At 39.2% G+C, this 19,463-nt stretch overlaps 1 protein-coding gene and 1 non-coding gene across 11 annotated transcripts in view; one reads left to right on the top strand and one right to left on the bottom strand.

Annotated features, from left to right (window-relative positions):
* ASCC1 (activating signal cointegrator 1 complex subunit 1) overlaps positions 1-19,463 on the top strand; it is a 146,618-nt gene that overhangs the window by 115,051 nt on the left and 12,104 nt on the right. For all 10 annotated transcript variants that reach the window (XM_042909308.1, XM_042909307.1, XM_042909310.1 and 7 more), the window contains 2 exons: positions 1,237-1,361; positions 6,930-7,015. In XM_042909308.1, coding sequence (XP_042765242.1) covers positions 1,237-1,361; positions 6,930-7,015 — 211 coding nt within the window. The remainder of the gene's footprint in view (positions 1-1,236; positions 1,362-6,929; positions 7,016-19,463) is intronic.
* Positions 1,511-1,617, bottom strand: LOC122202871. Its single transcript, XR_006194927.1, has one exon. It is a non-coding gene; the product is annotated as a U6 spliceosomal RNA (small nuclear RNA).

Here is a 19,463-nt window from a genome sequence, read left to right as displayed (position 1 = left end):
AGGTGATGTTTGACCCAAAAGACTCTTACCGGCACATCTAAAAATGTGAAATACAAAAAATGTGAAGTCTATTGTTCATTAGTACGCTAGTGACGAATGGGAGATTATTTTGGGCCAGGGATGTCAGGATCAGCACTAATCTCAGGGGTGGCTGAGGAAGGGTTGAAGGTGCAGGCTGCTCCCTGCACTTGCCACCAGGTGCACTGCTCTGTCATTTGATATGGACTCGGCACATGTCCAGTGACAGCTGCCTCAGTCTCAGAGTGGACATTTTGGCACATGATGTAGAAACCACAGGCTGCATTTTCCCATCAGATGAGTGGGTGGTCACAGAAGATGGCTGCTTCCTGAGGCCTGCTCACCACACACTTGCTGGGATGCTGACCCCTCTTGTCGGCACAGTCAACAAAGCTGTTCTTCAGAACTGAAGGAGAGAGAAAAGAGTTTTCCAGACAGACAAAAGCCGAAGAGTTCATCACCACTAGAATAGCCTTACAAGAAGTGTTAAAGGAAGTTCTTCAAGCTGTTGAGCAAAACACCTGCATAGAATGAAAACTTCTGTGCAAGCATTGTTTCTGGTGGAGGTGCTAGAGTGAATGGCCGTTGCCGAGATAGAACACAACCACTGCAGAACCCTTACTGCTTCGAGCTACCTGGAGTCCACATGAGGAATGGTCACGCAGCCCATGGATTTTCCTATAGTTGTCTTCATGGGTACTATGCTTCAGCCTCAGTGAAACACTGAGATGGTGTCCAAGGCTATGGGGATCTTCACAGTGCGTGCTCTTTCCCAGTGAGCAAATGTCTTAAGAGTTGTGCCGGACCTTCTTTGATCCTGGCAGAAACATATTGCCCACGTGGTAGCTTTAGGTTCTGTGACGGGATGAAGCAATAAGGCGCTTCCTTTTAGGCATGTCTCTGTTGAGCCTGGCTTCTTGAGCCCTGTCCCAAGATGCTAAGCTTCAAGGTCATGTTTAAACCTCCTGTGAAAACCTGGCCCTCTCCATGTACGGTTGATCCCTCCCTTAACACTCACCATGATATATTGCAGTTTTTGGTTTCCATCTCCATCTGCTCCATAAGGCTGTGAGCACCACGTGCCTTTTCTCTCCGTCCTCTTACGCACGGTCCTGTACAGTGATTGGCCCAGAGCAGATACTCTGTAAATGTTCAATCAGTAATCAGGGATTTAGGACTTTACTAAGATTTTTATACTTCTGTCTTCAATTGCTCCAGGCTGCAAGAATTAGTCGATCGAGTGCTGGAACGTTTTCAGGCATCTGGACTAATAGTGAAAGAGTGGAATAGTGTGAAACTCCATGCTACAGTCATGAACACTCTATTCAGGAAGGACCCCAATGGTAAGTCCCACATAGAACTGTAGCATAGTTTGTGATCAGTAAGGCCTTTTGATATCCCTGGGGTTCAAACAAAATGGGCTATCAAAGAGCCTCTGGTATATCTTTTTTTTGAACCTTTGAGTTGTTTTTTTTGTTTTTTGGTTTTGTTGTTTTAATATGGAAGCTTCACGAATCTGCGCATCACCCTTGCGCAGGGGCTGTGCTCATCTTCTCTGTGTCGTTCCAGGTTTAGTGTATGTGCTGCCAAAGCGAGCACAAACCTTTGAGTTGTTTTGATGAGCACAGTGGAAGTGGGCAGAGACATATCTAGCATGGGACCATGACATTCTAGATCTTTGATTTCTGTTGCCCATAGCATTGCCAGATTTAGCAAATAGAAATACAGGATGCCCAGGTGAATTTAGGTAAACAGTGAATAATTATTTTAATATAAGTGTGTCCCAGAGGTGCCTGGGTGTCTCAGTTGGTTAAGTGTCCAACTCTCGAGTTTGGCTTGGGTCATGATCTTCGTGGGATTGAGCCCCACGTCGGGCTCCGTGCTGACTGTGCGGACCCTGCTTGGGATTCTGTCTCTCTCTGTCCCTCTGCCCCTTCAAATAAATGAGGGGACTTTAAAAAAATAAAAATAAATAAAAGTATAAGTGTGTCCCATGCAATATTTGGTGACTTTTTTTGAAAAGAAGAAAGAAGGAAGAAAGATTAGCTAGTAAAAGTAAAGGTTAGACCAGTGGTTCTCAAATAGGGGCAATTTTGCCCCCCTTGAGGACATTTGGGATTGTCTGGAGACGTTTTTGGTTGTCACATTTAAGGAGTTGAGGGTGCTTTGCTACTGGCATCTAGTGAGTAGAGGTCAGGGATGCTGCTTAACTCCCTACAGTGTACAGGACAACCTACCTCAATAAAGAAGTATCTAGAAATGTCAGTATCACCACAGGTGAGGAACCTTGAATTACAGTAATAATTTTTCCACATGGATTCTGAGCCTTTATATACAAATGCCTTGTTTTTTAACCCTTGATTTGGGACAGTAATCTACATTTAAAAAGGATTCTTCTTTTCTTCCCATTGCCTCTTCCCAGCAAGTGAAAGCTTTTCTAGCACATTCAGCATCTATCTGATCAGGAGCCACAAATTCAAGTATTTGAAATGGGTTTTATTTCCTTTACTTAGGACCCTGACCTTGGTTTTAGAAAGTCTAGGTTGGAAGAGGAGATCTCCATCAGGACTTGACCCCATAAACTATTTGTAGATTTATACTTTAGGACAGTTTGTGTGTCCCATTTTTTGTCAAAGTACAGTTGATCCTTGAACAACATGGTTTAAACTGTGTGGGTCTCACTTACACACGGAATTCTTTCTATAAATGCAGTATATACTATAAATGTATTTCCTGTTCCTTATGATTTTCTTAATATTTTCTTTTTTCTTTATTATAAGAATACAGTATATAATACATATAATATACAAAATATGTATTAATTGGTTATATTATCAGTAAGGCTTTTAGTCAACAATAGTAATTTAGTTTTAGGGGAGTCAAGAGTTACACATGAATTTTCAACAGCATGGGGGTTGTTGTCCCTTATCCCCATTGTTCAAGGTCATCTGTGCATCTTTTATCTCAGATATATACCAAAGATCCCAAGTGGAAGTCATTTAATATTAAGCCCATTTGGTTAGAGCCATTGTAGGACTAAGAGATATGTAGCTGGCTAATTATCAGTTCTAGCGTTTTGTGATGTTAGATCCTATTTTATTTAAGGTTTTTCTAAATAAATCACTATTTTACCTTTGGGAACACTGAAATCAAAAATGGCTCAAATGACTCAGTCAAAGCCTATAGACTCTTATTTGGGTAGTTCATAGAATCCAAAGCTCTATGCTTGCTCTTGTTCTGATGGAATGCGTTTCTTTCATTTGGATAATAGTATTGCAGAAGAATATGTAGAATTTCAGGAAAAAAATTTCTGGAATACTTCATATTTATAAATGTATGTACCTTGTCCAGAGCAAACATTTGAAGGAGTTTTTGATATTTATTTTCTTCTGGATGGTCAGTTTTAAGTTTGGAAACACAGTTAGATCGTCTGATGTGATGTACATCTTAACATCACTATGTAAAGACAGAATTTTAGAGCTCTAGAGTATACAATAGATTCGTTGGTTCAGAAGATACATTGTATCCAGCACCATCCAATAGTACTTCCTATGATGATAGAAATAATGTCCAGTATGGTAGCCACCATCCACATGTAGTTATTGAGCACTTGGAGGTGGCTAGTGAGACCGAGAAAGTCAACTTTTCATTTTAATTACTTTTAATTAATTAAATTAATCACATATGGCTGGTGGCTACTGATTTGGACTGTGCAGGTACAGACGGTATTTTATGAGACATTTAATACCATCAGTAGTCCGTTCTGCAAATGTCCTAGTCCTTAAATCTTTCTTTGGAGCTCTTACCATGCTCCATTATTAACGAACCTTTTGACATGTAAGAGTTGAATTATGCAGGAACCTGTATCTTCTAAATTGTGTGGATCCAGATTTATATTCAGTTAGCACCAGAGCTTCATGTAAGAAAATGTTCTGTGTTCACGGTATAGTTATCCTTTCTTACTTAGAGATAGTTTGAATATAACACTTTCATTGAGATAAATTCACATACTGTATGATTCACTCATTGAAAGCATATAATCCAGTGATTTTTAGTATAGTCAGAGTTACGCAGCCATTACCACGATCAATTTTAGAACACTTTTCATCACTCCAAAATGAAACCCCATTGGCGGTGTGACTCCTTCACCTTGCAGTCCTACACACCATCAGTCACTTTCTGTCCTATAAATTTGCCTTTTCTCTGGATATTTTGTATAAATAGAATCATGCAATATATGATCCTCTGTGACTGGCTTCTTTTCACTTAGCATAATGCATACAGGATTCATCCATGTGATAACATGTATCATGCCTCATTCCCTTTTTATTGCCAAATAATCATCCACTATATGGATGTACCACATCTTATCCATTTCTCAGTTGACGGACATTTATATTGTTTCTTCTTTTTGACTATTAGGATTAATGCCACTGTGAACATTTTCATACAAGTTTTTGTGTGGGCATATATTTTCGCTTCTTTTGGGTATATACTTAAGAGTGAAATTTCGGGTCATATGGTAAACCAGTGTTTAACTTTTTGAGGAGCTGCCAGACTGTTTTCCGAAGTGTCTGCACCATTTTACATTCCTACCAGCAGTGTGTGAAGGTTCCAGTTTCTCTCCTTCTTTGCTGACACTTGTTACTATCTATCTTTTTGATTATTGCTGTCATTTTTGATGTGAGGTGGTATCTCATTTTAGTTTTGATTTGCATTTCCCTGATGGCTAGTGCTACTTACAGATTTTGAACCTGTCATCGATCTTTGATTAAGTGAATACTTTGTCGTTAGAAGTTACCAGTGTGTAATTCCAGTGGGTTAGCTAACTTATATTATGCACGTGGAGTTAGCGCTCTGGACATATTTTACCAGTTCTGACTTGGTAGTTTCCATAGCTGTATACAATAAAAGAGCATATTCAAAAGTGGCAATACAAATACTTTTGAGTGTCTGTTGGTAGGCAGGAAAGGGTAAATATCTTAGAAAATATTCCGAGGGTTAAATAATTCTTAAGGATGCTTTGAATTTTCTATACCTTGGATTCTTCTGTATGATGAATTTTTACTTGAAAAGGGGATAGGAATCAGGTGTTTCACTTTTTCTTACCTGTCATCCCTTCCCTTTGAAATCCTCTTTCCTGCTATATTTCAAGGATGTCCTTCGGAATAAGCATGCTAAATTAACACAAGGAGTTAGAGCATAGCTTTGATGAGGCTAAGGTCATAGATTTGCTGCATTTCTGTGTAGAATGTCTGTAAAGATACCTTTGAACTGAAGGGGGCTTTCTCATTTGCAAGGGGGGGGGGGTTCCTTAAATCAACCCACATCATGTTGGTTGCAACCCAAATCAGCGTTGCCAGCACTTTTGACTACTTAATGTGTGAGTTTTTGTATGTTGTTTTTTTTTTTTTTTTTTTTTACATATTTTAAAAGGCATGCAGCTTACACAAAATCTTGGGCTTTTAGACTTCAAGGAACCTTTGGAGATACCTAATCTTAACCTGTAACTGTGTAAATGAACTGAGGTCCATAGAAGAGACATAATTTGCTTAAGAATATGGTTCATTTTATACACACAAGCACACAAACACACACACACCCCACACCTTTTTCTCCATTCATCTATCGATGGACATTTTAACTGCTTCCATATCTTGGCTATTGTAAATAACGTTGCAATAAACATAGGGGTGTATATATCTTTGAATTAGTGTTTTCGTTTTCTTTGGGTAAATACCCAAAAGTGGAATTACTGGATTGTTTGGTACTTCTATTTTTAATTTTTTAAGGAACCTCCATCCTTTTGCTCCAAGTTTACATTCCCACCAACAGTGCATGAGGGTTCCCTTTTCCTCATGTCCTTGCCAACACTTGTTATTTCTTATCTTTTTTTTAGAATGGATAAAGAAAATGTGGGTGTGTGTGTGTGTCTACTTGTATATACATATACAACAGAATATGACTCAGCCATAAAAAAGAATGAATTCTTGCCATTTGTGACACCATACATGGACCTAGAGGGTATTATGCAAAGTGAAATAAATCAGACAGAGAAAGACAAATGCCACAATGATTTTACTTATATGTGGAATCTAAAAAACAAACAAAAAACAGAAGCCGACTAATAACTATAGAGAACAAACCAGTGGTTGCCAGAGGGTTTGATGAGAGGTGGGGTGGGCAAAATAGGTGAAGAGGATTAAGAGGTACAAGTTTCTGGTTATAAAATAGGGGCACCTGGGTGGCTCAGTCTGTTAAGTGTCCAACTTCGGCTCAGGTCATGATCTCACGGTTTGTGGGTTTGAGCCCCACATCGGGCTCTGTGCTGACAGCTCAGAGCCTAGAGCCTGTTTTGGATACTTGTCTGTGTCTCCCTCTCTCTCTGCCCCTCTCCTTCTTGCGCTGTCTCTCTCTCTCTCTCTCAAAAATAAATAAATATTAAAAAAATAATAATTTACAGAGATGAAAAGTACAACATGGGGAAGGAATATAGTCAATAATATTGTAATAATGTTGTATGACAGATGGCGTATGACACATGGTGACTAGACTTACCACGGTGAACGCTGGGTAATGTATAGAATTGTTGAGTCACTGTGTTGTACACCTGAAACGAATACAACACTGATGTCAACTATAGGTCAATTAAAAAAAAAAAAGACTATGGCTAATGACATACATAACCTACCTCGAGTGCTTGGACAGTGTTGAATGAATAAATGTGTATGGAGTTGATAACAGAGCTGAGACTGGACACCGGGCCTCTTGACTCAGCCTGCTGCTTTTCCCTCCCACTGTACCACTTTCCAGGTAATACATTTTGCTAGCTATACCTGTAGAAACCCAAAAGAAAACAAACGTATATAACCCAAGCTTCTCTTCTAATATTGTCTTTGAAATATTTACAGCTGAAGGCAGGTACAATCTCTACACAGCGGATGGCAAATACATCTTCAAGGAAAGAGAATCATTTGATGGCCGAAACATTTTAAAGGTCAGTACATAGCAGGTGAATTGGAAATTCTTTGGCATGTATCCTAAAATAAGAGAGGAAAACAAGTTGTTCTCCTTTTAACAGTAAAGTACATTTTTCTCATGCTTCCCATAAGGATCATTGATTGAAAGGCTGGCTAAACAAACAAACAAACAAACAAACAAAAACAACTAATGTCCTAAAGGAAAAGGGAAATCTTTTTGAATCTGTCGAGGCTGTGATGTCTCTTATTAGAGTACTTGAAATTGATGATTTAAGAAACAAGTATCTAAACTACTTGGACCCATAGCAATAAGTTGATTTTAATGTGGTGAGTTTTACTTTGTATTTTACCTCTGGAGGTCTGAGTTTGCATTTTTTAAGTGAAAAAGAATTGTTTTGTTCTAATAGACTTTTCACTCACTGCTCTCTAAAGTTGTTTTGTAATTTGTTTTTACTCAGGAATAGCCTCTGTCTGAAAAGTAGGCAGTCTGTCTCTGACTGTTGAGGTTTTGCTTTCCTGAGTGTTAAAGTAATCTATGAAATTCCCATAAAAAGGGTTCTTCAGGATTGCATTTATCTTTCTCCTACAGACCACATTCTGTAATATCCATGATTTATACCCTCTCTATCAGGTTAACATGTCATTGTGCCTCTGGGCAAACACAAACAAATTGATACAATGGAGAGGTTTTTAATTCTTCATTTCACTTGTTCTGTAAGGGGTTTAGGTCATACATTTTCAAAGCCATTGGATGGTTTTTAGAGTTGGGAAGAGAGTCTGTATATAACTTCAGAATAAACTTTAGCTTTAAAAATGCTCTTTTGGGGCGCCTGGGTGGCTCAGTCGGTTGGGCATCCGACTTTGGCTCAGGTCATGATCTCACAGTTCGTGAGTTCGAGCCCCGCATCGGGCTCTGTGCTGACAGCTCAGAGCCTGGAGCCTGTTTCGGATTCTGTGTCTCCCTCTCTCTCTGCCCCTCCCCAACTCATGCTCTGTCTCTCTCTGTCTCAAAAATAAATACACATTAAAAAATAATAATAATAAAAAATAAAAATTCTGTTTCTTTTTCCTTCCCCACCTCATCCTCCATTGCCATATCTGGTCACTTGGCACTTTTCTTGCCAGATGCCTAATGTGATCCAGTTACCTCTAATTCATGACCTCACTTCAGCACCTGCAGACTTCATACCACAGAACCCAACAGGGCAATGACCGCATCCACTCATAGGCAGGCATTCAGGCTTCTACAGTTTATAGAGCTGTGTCGATTCCTTCTTTCCTTGATATCTTTCCTCTTTCTGAGTACTTTTCTTGTTTTCAAAGTAGCTATGGTAGCTTTGGTTTGAGTGGCAAGCTACTAATGAATTCTGCAGCCATTTACTGATTTTCCCAGACCACATCTTCAGTGTGATATGAATCTTTTTCTTCCTCTATCTCATTTTCTGGGCCTTTTCCAATAATAGCATTAGTTATTTTGCTTTTTTTGTCATTGTTGTTAGTTTGATTAAGAAAGAAAAGTAGACTGAATGGGGAAAGAAATCTGTAGGAATGACTCAAGCTGTCTTGGTTCTTTTGGAATCCGAATTAGAGCTCAGACGGTATGCTGATCAAAGTCAAGTGTGAGGCACTTTGACATCAGCAAGAGGGAGGTCATGGCAGAAAGCCTGTGCAGTGGCTGTATGAACAGTATGGGTGTCTCACCTAATACTTAATTCCTCTCATTCTGAAAAGTCCATCTTCCAATTTAAAGATGCTTTGCCTTGAAATCTTCCTATCCACCCCAGTGATGGCATGGGTGCAGCTCCCTCTAGTGTTAACAAGGGCTTGCTATGTTAGTAGTACCCTAACTGGTTGGTGCCTCATCACAGTCTCAAAGCTGGGCTCAGCTAGGGACTTACAGACTACTTAATCCAGTTTCCCACTTTAATTTCTAAGGGCACAAGATCCAACATAATTAAAGTGGCTGGCCAAAGATTACCGATTGTTAGTAGCTGAGTCTGAAATGAGAGCAAAAAGATTCAAATCACAAGTTAGCATTGTCTCTGCTGCCTCCCATAAAGAAGCTCAGTGTTTAGGTAGATATCATTAGGTTTTTGCAGTTTGGCGTATCTGTTTGAACTGTAATAATGTCTGATTAGAAGTTGTTTCATAAATGTTGGGGCACTGGTGTATGCCAGTTAGTCTAAAACTGTGGCTAATTAAGAATTAGACGTTGAATTGAATGTAACACCAACACCAGCAGAAATACTTATTGGCTATATACCATCTGCCAGACCATGTGCCCTGCAGATAAAACAGTCATTATGATACAATCCCTGTCTTCCAGGAGCTTCCTGTCTTTGAGGGGTACAGACTGTTAATAGGCAATTATAATATAAAATGGTGGGGGCGGGTTACAGGCATGGAAAAGTTCCTTTGAACACAGATAGTTAGAACAAAGTGTCTTTTGATACACTAATATTTTACTTTCTAATCATTAGCTGCAGAAAATATAATCTTTCACCTATATTCAATCAAAGGAATTCACTTCTCTTTGAGAATAAAGGTAATATGTGGCCTCCAACAATTACCCACCCCTAAACGCAGAAGTAGCTATGGTAGCCCACCTTTTGGAATTTCCATGAATGAACATGCCTTTCTCAATTAGAACATAAGAACCCATGGGCCCCGACACCTTTGGGGACAAAAAAGATTCCAAAAAACCAAAGAATTGTATATGTAGTTTTTGTATCAGATAAAATGATTACATTTAGAAAGAAAAAAAACTTCAATTTCACTAACAAGATAGGAACTGACGTGGAGAAAACCGAAAGATTAACTGCATTGGTGGTTCAGGAGCCCAAGCATATGTGTGTAGCATATTAACAGCTGCTTAGGTCAAGGATCAGGAATGCAGGTGGTGAGAAGCAGCCTTAGAAAAAAATCAGCTTCATCTACTATTCAAAGAGAAACAAAAGGAGAAAGCAAGCCATCGCACGTTGCTCTGAGAATTTAATAAGTAACAGCCACCTGCTCTTCTCCTCCATGAAGGGAATTGGTCCTTTTGGCCTGGTGTAATATTATGCGTTCTGGGTGCCTTAATAAGAAAGAAAAAAGTCTTTAATGTCTTCTGGAGGTAGAAGCCACATTTTTCTTTTGTACGGCTCTTTTGAGAGTTGTTGCAGCTGTAATAGACCAGTATTGGGTTATTCATAACTAAAATAAGAATTTTACCTGCAGAAGGACTTTGAACTGACAAGTAAAAGAATCATTCTCCTGTGGTTTTCAGATTAGAAAAGGAGCATATGTAGTTGTGATGGGTTTTTATGAAGATGGACAGATAGCTCTGAAAGGAGCATGTACTCATGAAGATGACCGAGGCCAAATTCACAGGGTAATGTCCCCTCAGACAGTTTCTATTTCTAATCTAAGAGATAGGAACAAAGATGCTATTTGTTTATCTATAAGGCAGTGATAAACTTGTAATTGGAGAAATCATGCTGACCTAAAGACATACTATACTGCCAGAAATAACTGCTCCCTCGCAAGTGGAACAGTCAGAAACTGCCAGCCCCAGAGAGAGAAGTGGTCTTAATGGCAGTCTGTTTGGGGGCCTGTGAACCTCCATTAAGCAGTAGAATCATTATTCCAAGACTGTGCTCTCAGCAGATTGAACAGGAGTACAGTATTAACTGTTCGAAAGCATAGCTTCTGACTGCAGTGAAGAGGAGATATTAGAGTCCTAGGTTGTACTTAGTAGAGGAGGTGATGCCATACAAATAAAGGCACAGTTGACACAGTATTTGGGAAAGAATAGAAAGAAAGTTCTATAGGTCCAGAATCAAAGGACATCATCACAGTGCCATTTCTTCAGACACTTGAAAATCCTGGAAAATATAAACCAAGTAAAAAGGAGATGAATTTGTGCCTTTTCCATTTTATATATAGGAATCTTTAGAGAAAGAGGGAATTGGTGCCATTAAAGTAACTGTATTGGTTCAGGACGTTAAGCATCCAACTCTTGATTTCAGCTCAGGTCATGATCTCAGGACCATGAGATCGAGCCCTCCATCAGGGCTCCATGATGGGCATGGAGCCTGCTTAAGATTCTCTCTTTTCCCATATTCATTCATTCTCTCTCTCTCTCTCTTTCTCTCTCTCTCAAAAATAGCCATATTGGTTTTTAATATTTTACTTGAAAAGTGGTTTTATTTTTGAAAATATGTTTTAAATCTGTCTAGCATCATTGAAGCTTTTCTTGAAAGGTATAAATGAGAGTAACTCAAATATTCCATTCATTTTTGCTTTTGTTCCATCTCTGTCCCTTAACCTCTTTTTAAAAAAGGACAGTTAGAATGAATAAATTTAAATGAGAGATTTATTTAATTTACTTAAGGAAGCTGTTTAAAAATATTTTATCTTTTTTTGGTAAAACATATACATAGAACAGTGCATGAAACATACATATACATTTAACAAATAATCATGAACAGTGTAACTACTAACAAGGTCAAAAAGTAGAACATATCCCCCATGTCCCTCCCTGGCCAACTCTTTAGTTTCTCCTTAGGTAACAAATGCACAATTAAATTCTTAAACACTCTCAGTGAACATTCTTGTTTTGAATGATTACTTTGTTTCAAAGTATTAGAAGACTATTGAAAAGCTGAATTCATTTTTGTTTTTTCTAGGGAAGAGATGTGAGACTGGGAACTATGTAGAAATTAAAAAAAAAAAAAAAAAAAAAAAAGATACGAGGGGCACCTGGCTGGCTCAGTTGGTGGAGCATGATGCAACTCTTAATCTCAGGGTTATGAGTTCAAGCCCCACGTTGGGCATGGAACGTTCTTAAATTTTATATGTATTAATGACTACAAAGAAAGACTAATATTTAGAAACTATTATTTCTAAGGAAGAAAACATTGTGTCTTTCATTATCCAGCTCAGTATTCAGCCATATTATATACTGTGATTGAAAATTACTTCTTAGTCACATGGCTGTTTAGAATTTTTTTTCTTCAAAACTGCTCTTTCAGAAAGACTTTCCTTGAGAGTCTATCACTACTTGTTCCCCTGCACTATTATATCAGGATAAATAACAGCAAATTGAATGTGGCCTAAAGTTATTCTCTCTCATAACCACCGTTAAGTATGGTGTTGTTTTTACTAACTGCTGTCTCTGTGATTTGACGTTTTTTTTTTTTTCTGTGACTTGAAATTTTAATCTTATTTAGGTAAGTAAAATCACTAAACAGACATCACTTCCTCTCTAAGCTATTTATGCTTATACACTTATGATACTAAGTTCAGTTCCCTTGGACACACAGATAGTTTGTAATAGTTTTGTCCATAGCATCGAAAACAGTCACATTATTCGTGATAATCATGTGAAGTAGAAAACATGTTAGAGGAGCAAACATACAACTTTCTGAAGAATTTGACTCGTCAAGTTAAGATGTGGAAAAGGTCATTTAGAGAATAAGAGAATCCGTGGAAATTATATACACTCACACACAACACACACACACACACACACACACACACACACACACACACACATTCAATTAAGGATTGGAAGATAGAGTTAAGAAAATGGCAAAGGTGAAGAGATAGAAAATATGAGGGGAAAATATGACACAGAGGATCCTCAAACAGTGCAAAAATTAAGATTCTAAAAGGAGGGAGCTCCTGGATGGCTCGGTCCGTTAGGTGGCCGACTCTTGATTTCGGCTCAGGTCATGATCTCATAGTCACGAGTTCGAGCCCCACATCAGGCTCTGAGCTCACAGAGTGGAGCCTGCTTCGGGTCCTCTGTCTCCCTCTCTCTGCCCCTTCCCCACTTCAAAAAAAAAAAAAAAAAAAAAAAAAAGTTAAAAAATTGAAAAAAAAAAGATTCTAAAAGGAGACAATAGAGAGACTGTTCTTGAACTTGGATGAAGGAGGCTCTACTCTGGTGTTGCCCCCAGGCACTTGGGAGTTGCAAAGAAAAATCCTCTCCAGAAGACAGTTTCATCACCCTCCACCTACTAACATCCCTCCAAGGAACTTCCCCCCCCCCCCCCCCCCCAAAATGGCCAGTACACAGAGATAGCGAGGCATCCGAGGAGACCACTCTCTGTAAGCAAACAGACATCCAAAACTCAGACACGACATGCTGGAGTCATCAGACTCAGACTAAAAACAACTATGCTTCCTGTGTTCAAAGGAATAAAAGCCAAGCTTAAAATGTTATCAGGTAATTGGGAACTGTTACAAAAGCAAAGTGACGTAGCAGTTTTTTAAACCAAATAGAAATGCTAGAGCTGGAAAATGCAGTAATTGAAATTAGGAGCTCAGCAGTAACGTAGACAGAGAGAAAGAGATGCAGTGAACTGGAAGGTCAGAAGAAATCCTCCAGAACGTTGCATGGACAGAGGGAAAGGTAAAAATTAGAGCTGAGAGGATAAGAGACCTGTAGGATAGAGCGAGAAGATCCAACGTGCATCTAGTCCCAAGTCCCAGGAGAGAAGAGTGCAAATGGAGCAGAGCTGATGAAAGACATGTGAATTCGAAACAGGAGTTTTGTGAAGTGAGCTTATATCGTACTTTTCTTTCCTACAACCTATGACTGCATCATGCACAACAAAACGGACAGCCTTAATTAACTAAAGTACTTGGGCCCCAGCAGTTATTAAACTGAATGACTGAAATTTGTTGGCAATAGCTACATTACAAAGAACAAAAAAACAAAACAAAATTCAGCTAAAGTATGCTTTTCTTAAAGTAGATGATTAAAAAAAAAAAAGGAGGATAAAAGGTATCCAGGAATTCTTTTTATTATTCTTATAACTTTGCTCTGAAACTGTCAGAATAAAAATTTCTAAATGTAGGAAAGACAGACGTGCACATAGGAGGGGAATAGGATGCTAGCCATTTGCTGTATTTTTAATAACCACCTTCGAGAAGAGTTGAAATCTTAGCCGTGTTTTGTTTCAGTGTTTAGAATAGATGCAGCTTTTATTAATTGTTGATCTTGCTGCAAAAATTGGGCCATTTGATTTCAAAGGGCATAAAAATTTAACATAAGGAGCAATTTTCTGATTAGAATGTTTCATATTAGAACAAGCTACTAGGAAGATAGTGGCATCTTTCATTAGAATGCTTTTGTTTTAAGAAATGAGAGTTCCATTTAATTTCATTCTCCCTGCTGTCATCCCTTTCAAAGTATTCCCTATGTAATTCCCTGAAACCTATCTCTCACCTCTATTGTTGAACTGAAACAGCACTGTAAAGGTCACCAGTAGTCCCTCTTTGTTCAGTGCCTTGACCCACTTTTACTTTTTTCCAGTAACCACATTGAGAGTATTAAGCGCTTTTCTCCTTCAAATGTTCTCTTCTCTTGGCTTCAGTGGCAATTGGCTCTCCTGGTGTCTACTGTGCCAGTGAATCTACTTTTTTTTTTTTTAAACATTCACTGCCTTGTAGGGCTACTTTCTAAGGTTTTGTCCTTATCTCTGTTTTTCTCTTAACTGCAGTCTTGTTCTGTGCAAATTCTACTCATTCTTCACGTACAGATACTACATCCTCCCTAATGGTTGATGACGCTCTTCCCCCTCTCCTTACTTTGATTGTGCAGAGACCTGTCATGTGCTCCCCAGTGTTGAGCAATGTTCCTGTCCCTGGCAACCACTCAGGAAGCTTTTCTGGACTGACTAAAACTGTTTTTTTTACAGGAATCAGATTTTAGAAGAGGAGATGAAAAAGAGTTTTTGTTTGCCAAAGGAGATAGTTTTACCCCATACATGAGATTGTAAACGCTTAGAGCAGGGGCCAGCAAACTACAGTCCAAGGGCCAAATATGTCCTGCCACCTGTTTTGCACATGGCCCTCAAACTGTGAATGTTTTTCATATTTTTTAATGGTTGAAAAAAAAATCAGAAGAAGAGCAATACTTGAGGACATGTAAAAATTATATAAAATTCAGATGTCAGGGTCCATAAATAAGATTTTTATTGGAACACAGCCATCCTCATTTGTTCATGCACTGACTGCTTTTGTGCCACAGTGCCAGAGTTCAGTAGTTGTGACAGACACCATATGGACACATTGCCTTTTATGGAAAAACTTTGCTGACACCTACATGGTGTTTAGAGTTTAGTTTAATTTTCTTTTATTCCACCCAACACAACTTCCTGCTTTATGATTAGATGTGATGCTCATATTTAATAGACCCTCAAGATATACTAACTATGTCATATTTAGTTAATAGTCAATCCTATTGAATTTCTATCTACTCGAATATTTTCTAACAAATGTTTCTTTTTTAAAATGAGTTTACTAGGGGCATCTGTGTGGCTCAGTCAATTGAGCATCCAACTTTGGCTCAAGTCATGATCTCTCGATTCGTAAGTTCAAGCCCCACATGGGGCTCACTACTGTCAGCGTGGAGCCTGCTTCAGATCCTCTGTATCTCTCTCTCTCTGCCCTTCCCCTGCTCGTTCTCATTCTTTCTCTCTCTCTCTCAAAAATAAACACTTAAAAAAATGAGTTTACTAAATTCAAGAAAAAGAGAGTCCCAAATTAAATATACCTATAGCTCATACTTGTAATCTTCTGTTAATAAGTGAAGTTCATTTTTCAGTTAAATTTGATTGCAACTTTAGTACTCCATATAGCAAGATTCAGCTGATACAGATCATAATGAACTTGAATTTACACTTAACCTCCTTTTATTTCAGAATACATCCAAAACTAATTTTATATTTCTCTGTGGTATACATTCATTAACTTGAAAGACAAACAATGATTTCTTTAACAGTTTTATTTATGCCTTATTACAGAATATTTTAATAAAAATTATTGAATGAAAAATAAAGAGCATTGCACTTGTAAGTAAATTGTGCTGATTTTATAATTAGCATGAATATCAGAAAAATTGGGGTTTGAGAACAAGCCTGGGACAAGACATCTTGCCAAAATACAGCCACTATTATTTTGCAGTTAGTGATAAAATATGGCTCTGCCTTCATTCATTTTTTTTTTTTTAACATTTATTTATTTTTTGAGAGAGAGAGACCACAAGCAGGGGAGGGGCAGAGAGAAGGAGAGACAGAATCCCAAGCAGGCTCTGGGCCATTAGTGCAGAGCCCAATGTAGGGCTCGAACTCACTGATGTGTGAGATTATGACCTGAGCCAAGATCAAGAGTCAGAGGCTTAACTGACTGAGCCACCCAGGTGCTCCTGTTCTTGACGGTTGAAAACAAAACTTATGAAAATGGGAGATTGCAGGAAATCATTAGAGGCTTTTTCATATTTTACTAGTAATAGAAATAACATACTATACTTGAAAAGAAATGAAATACTTCTGACAGGTGATGGGACAGTTTTTTCAGGCATCAGAGGTAAAAGAAAAGTGCAATTTGGAATGCTTTAGTTTAGTTTTTTTACATAGTCTTGTTTTAGGCTGTTGGGTTGGGGTGGGAGCCAGGGGATGGGGAAGATGCATATTTTGAGACAATGTCTTGTCCTAAGTAGTATTTTACCATAACTTTTCCTCTGCCTTTGTTTATGTATCACTTTGCTTGGAAAGCGAAGTCTTAAATCATTAATGGGGGCAAGCAAAGACAAGATTGTCAGTGAGGTGAAACCATCATTGAAATGAAACTGGAAGAGAAGCATTTAGCTGATTTTCGACAAAGCCAACATCCATTCTAGAAAAATGCACCTTCTCTGGTCTGTTGCTGTCTGTTCGTACCTGGTATTTCACTCTCTTGAATTTATGCTTATTGGTTATTCATCTTTGCACTGGTGCTGGAATACTTGTATGTGTTGTCTTGGCTCAGGCAGGGAATGATGGGTTTGGAAGGGTCTGACTGCACAATGACAAGATCTAGGCCATGGTTTGGCAAAGACAATGACAGTAGAAAATATCTTCTTGAATACCTACTAAATATAAAACACTAAGCTAGACGCTCGGTGTATTGGGGGAGGGAGAATAAATAATTGTCTTTTGTCCCTCCCATTACATTCCTGTGAACTCTTTGAACAGGGTGCTTGTTTTCATTGTGGGAAATAGTAATCTCTTTTATGTACTCATTTCTAGGGATCCAGTCATATCACTTGGGGTATATATCACAAACTTAGTGAGTTGTGTTATAGTTCATTTGCGGTCCATTGTAGTTGTTTGTTTTTTTTTTTTTAATGTTTATTTATTTTTTTTGAGAGAGAGCACAAACTGGGGAGGGGCAGAGAGAAAGGGAGACAGAGGATCCGAAGTGGGCTCTGTGCTGACAGCAGCAAGCCTGAGGTGGAGCTTGAACTCATGAACTGAGAGATCATGACCTGAGCCGAAGTTGGACGCTTAACTGGCTAAGCGACCCAAGTGTCCCGTTGTGGTTTTTTTAAGTTGTGGTACAACATACATGATAGGAGATTTCCCATTTTAACCAATTTTAGTGTATAATTTAGTGGCATTAAGTGCAATTCACATGGTGCAATCACCACTACCATCCATCTCCAGAACTTTTTTATCATCCCAGTTGAAACTCTGTACCTACTAAACAGGAAGTACTCATCTTCTCCTCCCCTCTTTCCCTGGTACCCACCATTTCACTTTCTGGCTCTATGGATTTGATTACTGTAGGTGTCTCATATAAGAGGAATCATACAATATTTTGCCCTTTTGTTTCTGGCTTTTTTTTAAATGTTTGTTTTTTTTTTAATTTTTTTTTTAACGTTTATTTATTTTTGAGACAGAGAGAGACAGAGCATGAACAGGGGAGGGGCAGAGAGAGAGGGAGACACAGAATCGGAAGCAGGCTCCAGGCTCTAAGCCATCATCCCAGAGCCCGACGTGGGGCTCGAACTCACAGAGCGCGAGATCGTGACCTGAGCTGAAGTCGGACGCTTAACCGACTGAGCCACCCAGGCGCCCCAGTGTTTATTTATTTTTGACAGAGAGAGAGAGAAAGAGAAAGCATGAGCAAGGGAGGGACAGAGAGAGAGGGAAACACAGTCCGAAGCAGACTCCAGGCTCTCAGCTGTCAGCACAGAGCCCGATGCGGGGCTTGAATTCACAAACCGCAGGATCATGACCTGAGCCAGAGTTGGACGCATAACTGACTGAGCCACCCAGGCTCAGGTTTCTGGCTTATTTCAGTTACATGTCTTCAGGCTTCCTCAATGTTGTAGCATGTATCAGGATTTTATTTCTTTTTAAGAATGAATAATGTCCCAGTGCGTATATATACTCCATTGTGTTTTTAGCTACAGTGTAGACAAGCCAGTAGCCAAATATAAATCTGTACCCAGAGATGGTGACAGGGCACTGTCTTCTCTGGAGCAGCCTATTGTTTAAAGACCATGTTAGATTGGGTGGCTTGGTGCCAACAATACCTAAGTGTTATTCCAAATGTTAAAGGACACTGGTGCGAACAGATCAAAGAAACAAGAGTGAAGTCCACTATGCCAGGAAACATATTAAGTTGATGACTAATTAAGAAACAATGTCCTCTTTCCCATATCCCAAGGATGAAACAGTTTTCCAATTCATGCTCAAACGTGAACATTATTACAAGTTAAAAGTGAAAACACAGGATGTAAATCAGCCAAAACACCAATTCAGAGTTGACCCTCTCAGTTGTGGATTAAAACATTGACACCATTTTTTTAAATTATAGAGGTCTTGTTCTCCTAACTCCTGAAGTGTGGCAGGGCTTCCGAGGCCTTTTGCTTATTTGAGGTATAGCCCTTTGCAGAGGGGAAGGAGGCCGTCTGAACTGAGTGATGGACAACTAAGTGTGTGTCATAATACATAATGCCGCATTGGTGCTGCTGGGGCTGTGGTTCTGCCAGAGGACAAAGTGTTTCATGCCTCCCTGTGTAATAAGTTGACTTAGTTGAAAATCCAGGATAACATGTGGCAACCTCTCTCTCATCTTCCCGGGAACCACTACAACCTCAGCTATTATTTGGACAACTGTTATTTGTACGTATTTATACTCTTGCCACCGTCTGATGTTGCTGAGGGCCATCTGATTCGCTCAGCTTCTGGATGCTGCTCTCACGTTGGAAAAGTTGGAACAGAGTGGACGGAGCCTGATGACCTTGTTTTCTCCCCTCTCACGTTGTTCTTTTTCTGAATGTGTTGCTCGGCACAGGAGTCAGCCCCTTTACGCCCAGCCTCCCTAACGCCACTTGCCTAGAGACACGCAGGCCAAGAAGAAACCATCTCTGCTGCTGTCCCCCGTGCTCCCTTTCAGGGATTTCTTTCTGCCGACTTGCACCTCCTGTCTGATACATAATACAGAGATCAAACACTTCTGTTGCATTTGTTTGTTTGAGGGATGATTACAAATAATATCTGAGGGATGATTACCAAACTGAAAATAAGAGAGGTGACATATTTGAGTGACCGTGAAGAGGCCTTCTTCCGAGGGCAAGAATTTATCTGCAGAAATATTAGCTACATTCGTTCTGAAAAGCCACCTCCTGGGGGCCTGGAAGAG

The sequence above is a fragment of the Panthera leo genome, chromosome D2 (genome assembly GCF_018350215.1).
Source record: "Panthera leo isolate Ple1 chromosome D2, P.leo_Ple1_pat1.1, whole genome shotgun sequence".
In the NCBI taxonomy this organism is placed as follows: Eukaryota; Metazoa; Chordata; class Mammalia; order Carnivora; family Felidae; genus Panthera; species Panthera leo.
This window is presented reverse-complemented; position numbering and strand designations above follow the sequence as displayed.